The following is a 17,965-nucleotide window of genomic DNA, read 5'->3' on the forward strand; positions in this document are numbered from 1 at the left end:
TTTATAACATTCTGGAGTATATGCAAATTGCCATATAAAACCTGATGCAATAGACTTTGTAAAAATTAACATTTGTATCATTCTCAAAACTTTTGCCCCAGCACGCAATTTTCCCTCTACTACTGCTCCCCAATCTCTCCTCCACCTGGATACAAAACAAAAGAACTAAAAAAAACCTCAAAATCAGCCAATTTGTGGCCCATATTCTTACTCCTAATTTACAGTACTTCATTGTTTTTGTGAACTTTGAATCTTCCCATGAACAGCATTTTAATAAGATGTTTTTTTCCCTAATAACATAAGTCTTGTCATCCTAGGGATATGTATCTCTAGCTTTCCCAAAATCTTTTTTGATCACATCCCCCGAAAAAGCTGATTAGGCAGTTATATTGAATAATACAATGTCTAAAATTCATTGATGATTTTTTAACATTATGGTAAAATCTCCTCCAGTTATGTTCCCATGTGTTCCCTGATGTTTACCATAATCCATTTTTCTTTACACCTGTAACAAAAACCTTCAACATAGCCATGCAAAAGAACTTTATACAACACAGAAAGTTTCTTCTTATTTAGTACTTTCGTCAATTATGTGCCAAAGATTCTTTAGCATGCCTAAAAATGAATTACTGAAACTGAATCCTTTCCAAAAAAAAGAATGGGGATGATTTATAAAAGTGTCCTAAGGTTAGACAGTGCAGAGTTAGACTAGACAGTCTTATTCTGCACCAGATTCATATAAGTGTCTTGTGCTGGATGATAAATATGGTGCAGTATAAGACTATTTAGTCCTACTCTGCACCTCCTATTAGTTGGCTTACTTTATGCCAGAAAATGAAGAAAACATTTTTGTCTGGTCAGAAGTATTTTTGGCTCACTGACCTTTGTTCTGTGAGACCAGGCCCCCTTTTGCATGCCACACCCCTTTTGCAGGGCTAGTCATAGGAGAGCCAGAAAACTATCTCAAACCCTTTATAAATGTGGTGCAGACAGGTTTTTTTAGTGCAAGCTAAGACAGAATTCTGTAGTAGACAGATTAATAAATCTCCCCCAATGTCTTCCAAACTTCCCAGTTTAATATTTTCATTAATGATTACATCTGAAACCTTCTTTACTTCCTTACGAAAATGTCTCAATTTCCCTAAAATATTTTAGGAAATAGGATGGGCTATCTGAGCCTCTTAGATGTGCACTTGTACTTATTTTCACTTTGTAACAATCAATACAACTTTATTGAGCACACATATATCATTATATCACAAAAGAGTGAAACCAAAGAGCCATTCATTTAAAAAAGAGTGTATTACACTGTCAATACTTTAGCATATATTTTCACATAAGTATATAGTAAAGAGATTACCCTGTATGAGTCCACAGCTAGAGGATCTTTTTCAGGTATAATAATAGTAATGGAAGTCTGTGTAACTCTCAAGGTAGTGTCCATCCTCCCAATATTTAAAATAATCCTCCAGCTACTGAAGCATAATAGATTTATCTGGGGAAATTTTTATTCAGGTACATCCTCAGTCTTGAGAGCCATTGCTTACTTTAAAATTATCAGCAGACCGTTTGGATTTGTGTGTTATCTTTATCAGAAATGGGGCTCACATGTTTGATTACTTCAAAACCATTCATCCCAGATTACTTTTTTTTAATAGTGGTATTGTAAAGTGCAAAGCAAATAACTCAAAATCACAAGAAATTCTGGGCCTATACAGACACTAACACAACTCTTCCCTGACTACTAGTAACTTCCTGTAGTTATCAGCCAGCACCCCAAACATACCAATTTCCCTTATAAGCAGGCTTTCACAGTCCTTCAGCATAGCCTGTTTCTTTCCTTGGATGAAGCCAATGTGGGAAGAGTTGACAAATCATTTTTTAAAGCTCTGTCCTAAATATTCCTCACTAGACAGACACATTTAAAGGGGTTGGACACTTTTCAATAAATCTGTTCCATTAGACAGGTCTCAGCCTGTGTATGTACCTGTACTTTTTCCTGTGAGAGTTTCTCAATCATTCAGTCCGTCCTAATGGCAGCCTCCAGTGTGTCTTTTTTCTTTCCATCCATCTCATTGACACACACAGGGGGGAGGGGGACTAGCAGGATGAGTCATAATCTCCTGCTACAGGTTTCTCCTATTTATCAGTGTAGGATATTTGTTTACATGTTTATGCAGAGTGCATAGAGAGTCTGCACACAGCGATAAAGGAAGCATCAGGTATTATGAATCAATTGGTGAGCATTCAGGGAATATTCTTTGTGTGGGCCTGTTTACACTATGGATAGTATTTGTATGCATTGAGCTGTGCAAGTTTCCTCTTTCATGTACTACCATTCAGGGAATATTATTAAGGTAGTAAAAGCACATGGGCAATTTATGTAAATGAGTGGTCAACCCCTTTAAGGATCAAAGCGAAAGGTCTAACCTTCCCAGTCTTCTCTTTCCCTACAGAGCCCTCCTTGGGTGAGGTACATATTTCTGTACACAAGACAAAAGATAATAACATTAAACTAGCCATTTGTTAGTATTTGCATTCTGTCTGAAAAGAAAAAAAATGAAATAATAATTTCTTATTTTTTATAGGGTATCGATGGCAAAAAAGGAAACAAAGGAGATCCTGTAAGTCACTAAATACTGAATTGAATTCATGTACACAAAAATAATGTTATGCCTAAAGGAATTATGGTGAACTGACTCATTATTAAAGGTATTCTATGCATGTAATTAGTTTTTCTGATAAATTGCCTCCCACTGGGCATACTTTGTATATTGTATTTTGAATGGTGTTTTATTTTCTATAGGGGCAGCCAGGACCACCTGGAAGCACAGTAAGTATTGACATATTTATATAAGAAGTTGTGTTAGGATGGCAATTATTTGATGACATGAGAAGAATATTTTTATTTTCAGGTTACCACAGTGGATAAAAGTTTACTTGTTAAAGGGGAAAAGGTAAGTTTCTAAAGTTTATGACTTTTATGGTTATTCACACTTTGGTCACTACCAGTATAAATGTTTAAACCTTCTTTCAAATTACTTTTATATATTATTTAGGGAGCTCAAGGAGAAGTAGGTTCTTCTGGTAATCCTGGTTTGAAAGGAGAAAAAGGAGACTCTGGACCACCAGGACCAAGAGTAAGCATCAAAACATTATCATCTGTATTTCCTTTTTTTAAAATGGCAATTCCAAAGTTTTAAGCATTGTAAGTTTTTTTCATTATGAGAGCATTAGCGGTCTGGAGATCTAGAGCATTATCCCTTTAATTCATTATGACTTACAAGTCCACTATATCTGCGTTAAGGAAGTATGTAGAGGGCTCACCCTCTTCATACATGGTGGGCATTGGCTACATTATGCAGCCAACACCCACAGCTGACACCCACCAGGTGTAAAACCATTTACCTGCTGCCAGAGGCGCGTGGTTGTCGCCATTCTGAGTTGGATAATTGCTCCCTGTGACGTCATCAGGGAGCGATGATCAGGTATCATGGCAGCCTGAGGTCTGTTTAAGACTTGGGGACCTGTCATTGGGCAGGATCTATAACAATGTGCTGGAGCAATTATATGGTAGGAAAGATCAGAAGTAGTAGTTAATGTACGCTTGTGGGTCTTAAAAGTAGTAAAAAAAGAAAAATAAGTTAAAAAAATTCTAATTCAATTCATCCCCCTTGCTGCATCCCAATCTATAAATATGTAAAAATGGTTATTCCTGGTGGTGAGCGGTGTAACGGAAAATAGCAGCCAAATGCCTGAAATGCCAATTTTTCACCATGTTGCAACAGAAAAATATTTAATAAAAATGTATCAAATGGTTATACATTCCCCAAAATGGTAACATAGCAAACATCATCACGTTCTGCAAAAAAAAAGGTGAGTATGCCAAAGTGTGAAAACATTAAAAGCGTCAAAATAGGGCAAAATTAAGATTTTTTTTTGTACAAAAGGTTTTAATTTTTTTGAAATCTATTAAAGCATAATAAAACCTGTATAAATTAAAGGAACAAGGAAGATGGGTCACTTGGAGCACACTTATTCATAAAAACTGTGTCCACAAGAAAATGGCACAGATGCATTTTTTCTAAAATTTCAGCCTCCCAGTCACAAGGAAGCACAATTTTTTTAACACAGAAAACAAGCCCTCCAACAGCTCTAAACTGAGAAATAAAAAAGCTATGGATTTTTAAAGATGGAGAGTGAAAAATAGAAACACACAAAATGAAAATGGCCTGGTCCTTAAGGGGTTTAATTTATTTAAGGCATACTGCATATTTAAAATGTTCAACCCCTTTTCCAACTGGGTGTAATAGTATGTCCTTGCGGGAAGATACTTCCCGCAAGGAACATGCTATTTCATCCAGCTTCTGGCACCAACTCACAAGTGGTGCTAGCATCAGATGCAGCAGGTGTCAGCTATATAGCACAGCTGACACCACACTCAAACACCGGCAATTGGAGTTGTCTCTGATCTCAGGGATTAACTCCTTACATGCTTGTTTTAACCCTTAGAAAACACCTAAAGGGTTAACAAAAGTGCTTTTTCACATGTTGAAGGGTGTAGTTTCCATAATGGGGTAATTTATAAAACTGATCACAGTCAATTGAAAGTTGATCAGGTCCCTCTAAATACAGGTTTTTGTGATTTTCCAAAAAAATTGAAAAACAGCACCCAAATTCTTAGCCTGATAACATTCTAGTAAAATATGTGGATTCTTTAAAAACCATGCCAACATAAAGCAGCCTGTAAGTTATGAATTAATTTGGGTGCTTTGACTATCTGCTTCAAAAGTAGAGAACTTAGTACTTGGAAAATTGAGAATCTTTCAAAATTTTTGCCAAATTAAAATTTTTTTCATAACTAAACACAAAAGACATCATCCAAATTCTTATACTAATTTAAAGGACAATGTGTCACAACAAAACAATCTCAAAATCCCCTGGATATGAAGTGTTCTAAAGCTATAGCCACATAGCACATACACTCACTGGCCACTTTATTAGGTACACCATGCTAGTAACGGGTTGGACCCCATTTTGCCTTCAGAACTGCCTCAATTCTTCGTGGCATAGATTCAACTAGGTGCTGGAAGCATTCCTAAGAGATTTTGGTCCATATTGACATGGTGGCATCACACAGTTGCTGCAGATTTGTTGGCTGCACATCCATGATGCGAATCTCCCGTTCCACCACATCCCAAAGATGCTCTATTGGATTGAGATCTGGTGACTGTGGAGGCCATTTGAGTACAGTGAACCCATTGTCATGTTCAAGAAACCAGTCTGAGATGATTCCAGCTTTATGACATGGCGCATTATCCTGCTGAAAGTAGCCATCAGATGTTGGGTAAATTGTGGTCATAAAGGGATGGACATGGTCAGCGACAATACTCAGGTAGGCTGTGGCATTGCAATGATGCTCAATTGGTACCAAGGGGCCCAAAGAGTGCCAAAATAAATATTCCCCACACCATGACACCACCACCACCAGCCTGAACCGTTGATACAAGGTAGGATGGATCCATGCTTTCATGTTGTTGATGCCAAATTCTGACCCTACCATCCAAATGTCGCAGCAGAAATCAAGACTCATCAGACCAGGCACGTTTTTCCAATCTTCTACTGTCCAATTTCGATGAGCTTGTGCAAATTGTAGCCTCAGTTTCCTGTTTCCTTAGCTGAAAGGAGTGGCACCCGGTGTGGTCTTCTGGTGCTGTAGCCCATCTGCCTCAAAGTTCGACGTACTGTGCGTTCAGAGATGCTCTTCTGCCTACCTTGGTTGTAACGGGTGGCGATTTGAGTCACTGTTGCCTTTCTATCAGCTCGAACCAGTCTGCCCATTCTCCTCTGACCTCTGGCATCAACAAGGCATTTCCGCCCACAGAACTGCCGCTCACTGGATGTTTTTTCTTTTTCAGACCATTCTCTGTAAACCCTAGAGATGGTTGTGCGTGAAAATCCCAGTAGATCAGCAGTTTCTGGCCCTTCTGGCACCAACAACAATGCCACGTTCAAATGCACTCAAATCACCTTTCTTCCCCATACTGATGCTCGGTTTGAACTGCAGGAGATTGTCTTGACCATGTCTACATGCCTAAATGCACTGAGTTGCCGCCATGTGATTGGCTGATTAGAAATTAAGTGTTAACGAGCAGTTGGACAGGTGTACCTAATAAAGTGGCCGGTGAGTGTACACATACAGTATATAAATTAAGCAATTATATACAAGCACTAGGTGTAGCTCCCAGTGTTGCCCGGGATAGGAAATAACTGCTCTTAGCTATAACAAAATAGAATGGGTTAACAAAAAATACTTTATATTTATCTCTCTCTTTGACTGTCTCTGGCTTACTGTCTCAGACTGTCTCCGTCTCTGACTGTCTCTAAACATTTCAGTCTCTGGCTGTCCCTGTCTGTGTCTATCTGTCTCCGACCTTCTCTGTCTATGACCGACTCTGTCTCAGACTGCTTCTGTCTCGAGTTGTCTCTGTCTTTGACTGTCTCTGTCTCCGACTGACTGTATTTGTCTCTCACTGTCTCCGACTTTCTCTGTCACCGACTGTCTCTGTCTCTGTCTGACTCCGAGTCTGAGAGGTTGTATTTTTTTTATTTTACAGCATTGAACAATATGTTTAATGTACTGTATAAGTAACTACCGTTTTAACATATAGGGGCCAGAAGGACGCCCAGGACCTCCAGGCGAGGCTTTGGTGAGTTGCACTGAATAGTTTCTCATTGCAGGTCACATAGTACAGACATAGAATCGATTTATCACTTTAGTAATGAAATGCTAACATATCAAAATGATTTCCAGCTGTGGAGATAACAAACAAGCAGAATGTCGGTCATCTGAACAAAAAATAAGACAAAAGGAGAGGTTTCTTTCTGTTGAAGACATTCATCTTATAATTAGAATATTGTAAGCAGGGTGTCATGGGGCTCAGGGAGGACAGACAGCAAGCCCTAAAACCCGCCAAAGCTGTCAACTGCCTACTTTCCTCTCGCATGCATATGGGACAACCACGGAGGCGGTCCCTCCCTAAGCGACAGTGCAAGAAAAACAAACACACAAAAATCACAGGCGGTCAAGGTAACAAAAAGATAGCAGGTGCAATACAGAGTCCAAGATGGTTAGTCGAAGGTACAATAGCTGAGATCAAAAACAGAATAAGCAATAGAACAGCAATAGCAAAAGCAAGAAACAATCTGAGATATGTAATATAATCAACCCTGCCTGATGGAATGGGGCAGTTATATAAAGCAGAACCTGGATACGCCTCCAGCAGCAGACAGCATCAGCTGCCCATCAGACCAGTAACCCTTTGCTGGACAGAGCTGAACTGCAGAAAGCAGAGTGTGGCTCAAGCCTTCCAAAAACAGACGAACCCTAAGCCACAGTTCACACACAGAAACTAACACCACCTAATCTGCCATTCACAAACAATGTCTTGGCACAGACGTTACAAATATGAAGTCTGACTTTATAAGAGTTATTGTTATAAGAAACATCATGATCATACGCAATACAGCAAACAGAAAGCAAAATGTTATACTTTATTATATCTAGGAATTGGTAAATGATATTAGTGCAGCACCATACAGAAGTTAAAGGTTTCTTTTTGATGCTGAGCTGCATTCAGTGCACTAGTGAATTACACAAGTGCATTCTGTACGGACGCTCACTGTTTATGCATGTGTTTTCAGGCAGGTAAGATAACAAACTCAGCAGGTTGTCATAGATAAATTATATATATACACCTACATACTCTCCTTTTCCCCCCGAGGAATCCTCCTCTACATGGTAGGTGTGGGGATCCGTCCAGTCCGCCTCTTTTATACTATAGCTCAGTGAATCTAATTCTGGTTACCTTCTGCTCTATGTTATTGGTCATGTTACAACTTGGGTAATCTCTGATTTACCAACATTCATTTGTTGGGTTGTATTTTTTGGTCATCAATTGTTAAGTTTACCTTCTCTGGTAGTCAAGTATTGCATAGGGAGGACTGTATGGGGGTTTATCACTAACAGGTGCACAACTTTGCACAACTGGTTTAGTACTCTTTGTTGTACTTTTTAATACGTTTTATGAATTTGTTAGTGTGTGTTTACTTACTAGTTTATAGATGTTTAGCCTTCCATCACATTTCTTATTGTGTGGAATTTATGTCTATTATATATACTTTGCCAAAACAACATGTGGAATAACACTGGTTTCTCTTTACAGTTAGAAACCATCACACAAACAGGAGAAAAAGGGGAAAAGGTAATGCTGATCTAGCAATATATCTTCACAAACAAACTTGCCCCAGCCAGTGATGTGATGTGTCATTTGTGCCGAGGTCACTGCTTAGGTCTGTGGTTGGCTGAAGAAGTCATCTGGCACAAACAGCTCATCACAGCTGAAATAAACCAGCCTTTATATTTTCATGCACCCTGTATGCTGCACAGTAACATTAAAAATTGGACAACCATAACAGGTGACAGTAAAAGGAGGTGTAGGTGAAGATTCAGTGGCCAAATATGTCACTTGCTGCACTTCCTATCAGCGCATTAATGGAGGTCATTCTTAAGGAATCTAACAGGATGGATATCAATATGGTGTGAAAAGGAAGTAATATATAAAGTGACCAATTACATTAAACTATTTTTATTGAAACAAGTCAATACTCGTTTTTACAATATTCAGTATACAATTTTGGTAGAGTACGTTACTGACAAACTCTAACATAAAATAAAAATCCTTGCTTGACAATAATTAGTAGTATAATAACAATAATAATAATAATACTAGGTTAATAATTAATAATAATGACAATATTAAGTAGTGGTTTATAAATTTTAGAGCAACATTTCTAGATGTAAGTAACATCAATTTATGTTTTGTATTTTCCCATCAAGGATTTTAAAGGGGATTGTACAGAAATATAAATGTCAGAGATGAATAACCTGTACACTGTATACAGTATATTATATGCTCTTTTCTATTGGACGTAATACCTGGTTTATTGTTGCAATAGGGAAGTTCAGGCTCCCCTGGAAAAAATGGCATTGATGGCAAAGATGGAATCCCTGGAAATCCTGGACTAAAGGTTCTACATAATTTCTTCACGCTAGTATTTAAACACTAGTATTTAAACTACAAACCAAAGCATGCAGCTGGCATTAGTAAGGAGTTTCATATGGGACATAAAATGTATATACTTGTGTATAAGCCAAGTTTATCTGCACAAAAATGTGTTGAAAAACTCCAACTCGGCTTATACACAAGTATATAAAAAATAAACTTAGATACTCACCTTATCATGCTTCACAATGCTCCCAATAGCTCCTCTTCCTTCTCTTCTTCACTGGTAACAGAGTGGACAGAGAAGCATCCATACGCTCTGCCAGCCGGCTAAATCTATGACGCGGCAGAGCCGTGTGGAGTATCAGAAGGGGAGTATGTGAGTTTATTTTTTTATACAATGAGGGGCAGGGCATAACATTATCTTGGGGGCTGCAGGGCATTTTAATACTAGGGGGTCTGCTGCATGGCATTTCATTACTAGGGGGCCTGCTGCAGGGCATTCCATTACTTGGGAGTCTGCTGCCTGGCATTTCATTACTAGGGAGTCTGCTGTAGGGCATTTCTTTACTGTGGGAGGCTTCATGGTACATTTCATTACTAGGAGGTCTGCAAGGCATTTCTTTACTGGGGGAGGGCTGCATTAGGCATTTCATTATTGAGGAGGCTGCTGGTCATTTCTTTACTGGGGTATGCTGTGACCAATGCATTTCCCAACCTAGGCTTATACTCAAGTAAGTTTTCCCAGTTATTTATGGCAAAAGTAAGGGCCTCAACTTATACTTGGGTCAACTTATACTCTAGTATATATACGATAACTGAAAATTTCTATCTTTACATTCAAATCTAATCAAATCAAGCAATATTTCACCAATTACTGTCCTTCAATATAACATATTGGGCAAAGAGATGCATAATTGTACTCTTTAATGTTTAATATATTCATGTTCTGTGATATATAAATAAAATAATAGTGAATCAACACAAACAAATACATCAATAAAAATTATTTATTTTTATAATCACACAGTATGTGTATTTATTTAAATATGTACTGTGACATTTGCAGGGAGAGTCTGGACAGAAAGGAGAGCCAGGAGATGTAAGTATTTTATAGAAAATGAATCACTAACAATGAACATGACTCCAGGTAGAATAGTGAAGTGTTCAGACTATTCAATAGGTTAATGATATGTAAGGTATATAGGAGTACCTCCATAGTAATAAAGCTGTAGAGAAATGGTTACAAGCCTGCTTTTCTTATAATATTCTGCTCCATTTTTTATAAAAAAAAATATCTAGAGCACATATTTTTCAGAAATCAATATCTTATGCCACATGTAAGAGTTTCTTTGCTCTTGTTAGACTGTCCCTGCCGCAGCTGTGTCTCCTGGCTGTGCTGATAATCTCTCTGAAGCTGTCCTGTAAAGAATGCTATAGAGTCACAGAGGGAGGGGCTACTGCTCTCTGCTCACTCTAGGGGAGGAGGGGGAGGTCGTGTGACAATGCTCTCTGTGGGTAACCGTCAGGAAAGCTGAGTGTTTCTCTGTGGATGCAGAAGTCCCTCCATCCCAGACTTTGATTCTGCAGGACTTTCTCTGTTTCTCTCTCGCACCTCAAGCTGTGTCATGTACTCCTCACCCCCACTTTCTGCTTCTCAGAGGCTTTCTTCATAGCAGGGAGCTGTTAATCTTTAGTGCACACACAGTACAGACTACATTTCATGTAACTGTTTCACCGCTGGTTTTTATTACTTATTATATTCTTTATGCTCCTCCATGTGATACAAGTTGACAGGCTAATCACTAAATAGATCTTGTATGTACAATAGGCCATGTCCAGATTAGCTTCTTGGAATCTCACTGGATTTACTGCTAAATTACTTAATAAGAGAACATCATGGGAATTGTGGGCAGTCTAAGTTTGGCTTAGCTACAGGGCAGCTACAGAAACAGTTTAGTCTCCCACTTCACTGTTGCTGAGAAAGATTTCTGAAAAGCAGCTTCATAACAGATAATATCATGATTCTGGAAAAAAGGGCAAGCTGCACAACATGGGCATCATCTAATTGTTTTTATAGGGAGAATCACAATTGACAATTTGGTAAAAACCATTTGGGCACATTTACTAAGAGTAGTGCAAACTGCACAAAAAGTGTGTTTGCCTGTGTATAATGCAGGGCGTTCCACAAAGTGTCTGAGAAATGTGTCTCAGATACTTTTTAAATACCTGTGCAAGCAGTTTACACTGAAAACAGCAGGCAAAGTCTGATAGAAAACTGTTGCACGGCCCTTAGTAAATGTGGGCCATTGTGAAGTCAAGCTACGCTTTAATGTGTCTGCCCATGCCTCATTTTGATAACTAATGTTAAATTGTCATTAGTTTATATCCATTTCTGAAGTGTAATGGTGTTCAATTAAACAGTAATAAAAAATTGACATTCTTTATGCTTACCAATATCTCTACCCTTGGGTAAAACTTGTCTCATGTGATTACAACAGTCCCTAGAATCAATCATTGTGTTGGGTCCAGCCACTAATTGTGATGCTTAGGACATACAGTGGGGTACATTTACTAAGGGTCCGCACACCGCATTTCCGACGGGTTTCCCGACTATATCCGATTTGCGGCACATATAACAGGGGTTTTTGGTGTACGCGATCGGATTTTGGCGCAATCACAACAACTTTCATGTGACACAAATCGGGGGCGAGCTGTCAGACTGATTCGGATTAAGCACGGGATTTAAAGTTCAAATTGTGTCGCAAGACAATGCACTCACATACACCGGGAAGAAGATGGCGGACCTCAGCGGGGTAGTGACACTTGCAGGATATCGGGTGCATGATCTTATTGAATCGTGCCGGACTTCATCCTCGTCGGACAACGTACCTCGGGGATCGCGACAGGACCAGGTAAGTAAATGTGCCCCAGTATGTCCCACTACTGTGCTACTTTGCTCTGTTTCCTGATGAACCAATAAATCAATTATTACATCCTAGTCTGAATGTATAATAGAATTATTTATTGAAGAACAGTGAGAGTACGTTCAGATGTCTCTCAGAAGACTCTAAGTGAAGATAGGGTGATAGCTCATAGCTTTAGAAAGGACGTAGACCAAGCCATATACATTAAAGTAGTATTGCTGTAACAAAGGTACTTTAGCTGTGAAAGAGGTGTCCATTATTTTATCATCTGTTTGTTTATGCCCCCTAAATATAAACACAATCATTTATAAATAAATAAATAAATAGGGATGCTTTCTACTATTCTGTCCTTCCAGGCACTTCCAGTATACATGTGTGTGTGTGGGGGGGGGGGGGTCACTGATTTTTTAGACTTTTTTAATGTTTTAAATATAATTTATAAAAATTGTATTTAGTTGTTGTGCCCACAATAGTGATTGATGTGTCCACTGATATTTAAGCAATTATAGAAATGGATGCAAATGTTTTTGCATGTTGTGATATCTTGCATAAGTATCAATTATACATTAGAAAAATGCCTTTCTTAACAGTACTTGACATTTACCTATTATGTTGCACTTCAGGGATTTTTGAAAGATTTTAATTTATCATTCAAATAAACTATACAACATTTTATATTTTGTATATGTGTGTTTGCAACATGAGCATAACACTAACCTCACATACTTTACAGAGTGAAAAATCTAGTGATATAGGGATAAAGGGTGATCGTGGTGATATAGGACCAGTTGGTCCTCCTGGGCCACAAGGACCACAGGTAGTAACATGATTTAAAAACTTTTATGTATTGATCTGTTGTAACAAATGTGATGTTATTTTATAATATACAGAATTTAACTGCTAATAAAAGTAGCTTGCTTTGGTCTCTCCGGAAGAGTCTACCCAAAAACAATGGTTCCCCTATGGGCTGGTTGTTTGTGATCTGCCTTAGGTAGCATGCTTTCAATACTTGAGTTTCGTACAATACTTTCGCACTGGAGTGCATAGTACCACAGAGGATCTCCATAGTGGGAAACTGAAACTGCTCATAGTTACCAATAGGAGAGAATAATATATATTCTTGTCCCATAGTTGTAAATAGGGAACTGACATCTATGCTTACCTAACTGTATAGTTTGGGTATCTCAACTTTTTTAGAAGATTAAGGAAGAAGAGAATAATCACAGTGCACTCTCAGCTTGTGTCTGTCTCTCGTTGCTTTGCTTCATTCTAATTCACCATGAGATTGATAGGAAAGCAGAGAGAGACCATCTTTATATCCATTTAAGTTATGTTCCTAAAATGTTGATGTAGAGAGACATTATACATTATACAAATATGAGATGATATACTTTAATATGCACTTAGTTTTCTCTTTTTGTGTTAAGGGTATTCCTGGGAAAAATGTTGAAATGAAGGTAAGGAGAAATATTTTGCTTTACATCAATTACATTTGGTGTTTTGTTTCCTTCACTGATCCCAGGACTGAAATGACTACAGAATTGCTATAGTGTTTACAGGAACTAAAATACTTAAGTAGCAACAGTGCTAGGCCAGTGATGTAGCTTATTTAATTATAGAATATATGGAGATTTTAGGAAAACCTCTGAAACTAAGGCTGCATTCACACTGCCATATAGGAGACGTATATACGGCCGACGTATATACGGTGTATATACATCCCCCATAGAGGGAAATGGTGGTTCAGTATGGGAGCGGTACGTTGCCACACACACGTGCGGCACCATACCGTTCCATGGCCGGGAGAAAGATAGTAACAGTAACCATAACAACAATGACCTGAGAAAACTCAAAATTTACTCTTGGTGATAAGTCCAAATCCATATCCATAAGTCCCAATCTTTTTTAAATTTGTGTTATCTGTTTTCTTCTAGATATATGTATTTTTCATAAATGCAGTTAGTGTTCATTTGGTTCACTACTTCACATATGTTGGGGCAGGTTACCTCTTTTCAATGTCTAGTTATGACCAGCTTAGTGGCCATAAGGGTGTGTATGGTTACCACTCTATAGGGTTGAGGGAGTTTGGTCCATTCCTATCAAAAGCATGGCCAAAGCAGAGAAAAACAGTATGGCTGTTTTAAATAAGGTGGACAGTATTTGAGATGGTATTTTACTCCTTCACGCTTAAGCAAAATGTTTCCTACAACTTCCCCAAAGTGTTGGAGAAACTGTGGTGGCAGAGGTTCCCTACTGCACATTCTATGGTCCTGCCCAGTAATACAAACACTTTGGCAAGAAACATCTAATATTTTTTGAATGTTTTAAAGTATGATGTCTTTTTTCAATAATGTATGAATTAACTTTTCGCTCACTTCTTTCCTTAGGATTTGGAGTTTTTGTTAGAATCATATGGTATTAAGGTAAATATTAAGGCAAGATATGTCCTAAAAGCAATACTTTACAGTCTAGCATGGTTCAATGACTATAGTATAAGCAAAAGTATAGTATAAGCAGAATGCAGAATACCAGGGAAATAGAGGGAAATAGAGGTAAGAATACCATATAATACAGTTGCCGTATAATAAAAAAGACTTATTATAAGGACCTATATTTTTTTATTCCACATTGAGCATACTAACTTAAGGATAAGCATATATGCATTAAAGGTAATGAAAAACAACTTACAACATGGAATGTGTTTCATTTTATGTAATTTCTTTCAAATTTTAACCTCGACTTTGCAGTGATTTAATAATTGCTTTTGATAATGTTAATCGTTTGCAGTGTACAAAGGTCATGTATAATCATTTAGTAAGATGTACAGTTAGTGCACGTAGTTAATTTTGTCCATTAGATTATTTTCTTTCATTGTTAGTTATGAATTCTTTATCAAATCAATGTTTTATTTTTTTTTTAAGTTGAGTCTATTGAAGGAATTAACTGATCATCTCATACAAAATGGAGTTGAAGATTTTTTTCAGCATTTCTCAAGTTCTAAGAAAGATAGGATAGCAAAAAAGAAACAGACCTTGAAACATAAAGCAGATAATGTAAGTAATAGATACCTATAACAGAGATGCTTCCACTTGACAGAAAATAACAAAAATTACAAAAAAGTAAAAATTGACAACTCAAACATATAAGTTAAAATGACAAAACATGAATATGTAAAATAAATATTAAATTTGATAAACAGTTAATATGGATAAACATTCAAAAATAGTGTTTACAATCTGAAGTGAAAAGATAATAGTTAAAAAAGTTTATGTTATATCCAATGTGTTGTCAACAATAATAAAAATATATGGCCATCTCACATGTCTTGGCATTAAAAAGAAAATTTTATCACGTTGCAGGTTGCTTCAAAACATGAAATTTCAAATGAAACAGAAGATGAGGATTTAAGTTTGAGTACAATTCTGGAGAACACATTCACAGATGAGATACAAACACAGGTAAAGCTTGAAGAAACAAATCTACATGTCCAGTAGTACATATAACTACTAAAGAGCATCTTTTAGCTTCTTTAACCCCTTTGTGCAACTGCAGGGGGTGTAGGGAGAGAGCACCTAACAGCGCTGCCAGTGGGTGCCGCCATCTTTGATGGCTGATCGGCACTACCCGAGATTAGCAGTAAAATTGCAATATACTGCAATACAGTAGTAATGCAGTGCATTGTATAAGTGATCAGACCATCCAGAGTTAGGACAGTGGTGGCAAACAGAAGGCTCGGGTGCCAGAGGTGGCACTCAGTGGCATTTCTGTGAGCACCTAGGACATTGCCCTATCATAGAGTTGACCAGAAAGGACTTATGTTATCCATCTGCACTTGCAACCACAACACATTGTTGGTGCTGCAGGATGATCGAGGAGGTTTGGACAGGGCTACAGTGAGCCCCTCAATTTTTTCTATCATCCTGGACGGATGCTACAATATTAATCCAAATTTCCCCTCCTCCTTTCAATGTCCACGGTGCATTTATATGATTTAATTCTGAGGCAGAGCAATTACAAATATGCTACTGCTTAAATTGCCATGTTGGTACATTATGATAAATAAGTGGATTTTGATTTCAGTTCAGGCACTCAGTGACTAAAAGGTTCACCATCCCTAGTGGTCTAAAATAATACTACATTTTTTTTTTTAAGTTTAAAAAGAATAGAATAAAACTTGAATAATCCCAAATAGGGAATGTTAGGTATTGCCACGTCCCAAAATGCCCATTCTATCAAAATATAAATATGTATTTTCCGGCCATAAACACCATCAAAAAATAGCATCCAAATGTCTGCCATTTTTCCATCCATAAATATTTTATTTTAGAAAATGGTCTAACGGTAATATAGGTCCCAAATTGATATAAATGAAAACGTCAGCACATCCCGCAAAAAAATGACACCATACATAGGCCCATACACAGAAATTATTGGCCTCAGAAGTTATTGGACTCTTTGGGAAGAGTCTGTGGACCCTCTGGACCACCATGGGAGTTTATGCTAGCCGCAACCTGGGACCGGAGTCTAAGTGGCACCTAGTCTTCGCCAGAGCCCGCCACAAAGCAGGATTGATTTTCCACAGGTGCAACTAGTCCCTCGATGGCAGTCAAGGTAGGAAGCAGGACACTGTAGCGTAGGGATGCTGGAGACACCAGAGAGCATAGGAATGTTGGAGAAACCGCTGGACTGGAATCCTGGAAGGTACAGCAGGAGGCTCGAAGGCAGACTGAAGACACAGGAGCGTATGGGAACGCTGGAGACAGGAACACGGAGGAACACGTAACGCTGGAGACAGGAACATGGAGGAACACTGGAGACACAGGAGCATACAGAGAACGCTGGAGACAGGATCACAGAAGCGTATGGGAATGCTGGAGACAGGAACACAGGAGCGTATGGGAACGCTGTAGATAGGAACACAGGAGTGTATGAGAATGCTGGAGCATATGGAACGCTGGATGGCTTTCTCTTCCTCAGGAACGGCTTGGGTATGGAAACCATAGGAGATCCTAGGAGAAGATCCGGCGGGGAGTGAAGGGAGGCGCTGGATTATAAGGGCTGAGCCTGATTAGCCAGCACCAATCAGGAGGGCACTGGCCCTTTAAGGCAGGACAACCCGGTGAGCGCCCTAGCAGCGGGAGTGCGTGGCCTAGTCAAGAAAGCCGTTGTGTGGCCTGGACGGGACCGAGGCAGCATCAGGAGAGGTGAGTCCGGGCTGAGGGACGGGGACACTGTGTCACATAGGAGGGCACCGGTGTACCTGTGATCCATTCCAAGGATCGTGGGTACGGCCGTGACAATTACATGTTTTTAAAATCTACTAAAACCTAATAAAACATATATACATTTGGTATCTCTCTGGGACAGTACTGTCCCAAAGAATAAAAGGGAGATGTCATTTTGAGCGCACAGTTAAAGCCGTAAAACAGAGCTCACAAGAAAATGCAGTGTCAGCTCCATCTAAATCGTATATATCAATAATCATACAGTAGTACTTCAAACAGCAAATGTACTTTTTTGTCAATTTCACCATGCTTGCAATTTTTTTCCAGCTTTTCTGTACATTGCATGGAATATTAAATTATACTACTAAAAGGTACACACAAAGGTCCCACAGATAACAAGTCTTCACATATCTCTGTAAACTGAAAAATAAAAAAGTTATAGCTTTTAGAATGAGGGAGTAAAATACAGAAGCACAAAAATGATAAACAACTGAAAGGTAAAAGAACACAATGACAGTAAAATAGTGATTGCTGTTGATCATGGTTTCATTTCTTTATAATAATTTAATTATTTGTATCAATACAATAATAGTTCTTTTGTTTTATTTTTTCCATCAATAAATGTACAGTATTTTTCGGACTATAAGGCGCACCATCAATAAATGCCTGCTAAAATGTCTATGTTCATATATAAGGCGCACTGGACTATAAGGCGCACTTGATCATATAAGGATGAATGACCAGCAGG

At 38.3% G+C, this 17,965-nt stretch overlaps 1 protein-coding gene across 3 annotated transcripts in view; it reads left to right on the plus strand.

Moving 5' to 3' along the window:
• The window catches only part of LOC140127149 (uncharacterized), a 246,094-nt gene that overhangs the window by 142,938 nt on the left and 85,191 nt on the right, over positions 1–17,965 (plus strand). For all 3 annotated transcript variants that reach the window (XM_072147489.1, XM_072147490.1, XM_072147488.1), the window contains 13 exons: positions 2,589–2,624; positions 2,807–2,833; positions 2,916–2,957; positions 3,060–3,140; positions 6,672–6,710; positions 8,226–8,264; positions 9,019–9,090; positions 10,135–10,167; positions 12,726–12,809; positions 13,420–13,449; positions 14,380–14,415; positions 14,914–15,045; positions 15,352–15,450. In XM_072147489.1, the coding sequence (XP_072003590.1) occupies positions 2,589–2,624; positions 2,807–2,833; positions 2,916–2,957; positions 3,060–3,140; positions 6,672–6,710; positions 8,226–8,264; positions 9,019–9,090; positions 10,135–10,167; positions 12,726–12,809; positions 13,420–13,449; positions 14,380–14,415; positions 14,914–15,045; positions 15,352–15,450 (750 nt within the window). The remainder of the gene's footprint in view (positions 1–2,588; positions 2,625–2,806; positions 2,834–2,915; positions 2,958–3,059; positions 3,141–6,671; positions 6,711–8,225; positions 8,265–9,018; positions 9,091–10,134; positions 10,168–12,725; positions 12,810–13,419; positions 13,450–14,379; positions 14,416–14,913; positions 15,046–15,351; positions 15,451–17,965) is intronic.

This window comes from Engystomops pustulosus, chromosome 4 (assembly GCF_040894005.1).
Source record: "Engystomops pustulosus chromosome 4, aEngPut4.maternal, whole genome shotgun sequence".
Lineage (NCBI taxonomy): Eukaryota > Metazoa > Chordata > Amphibia > Anura > Leptodactylidae > Engystomops > Engystomops pustulosus.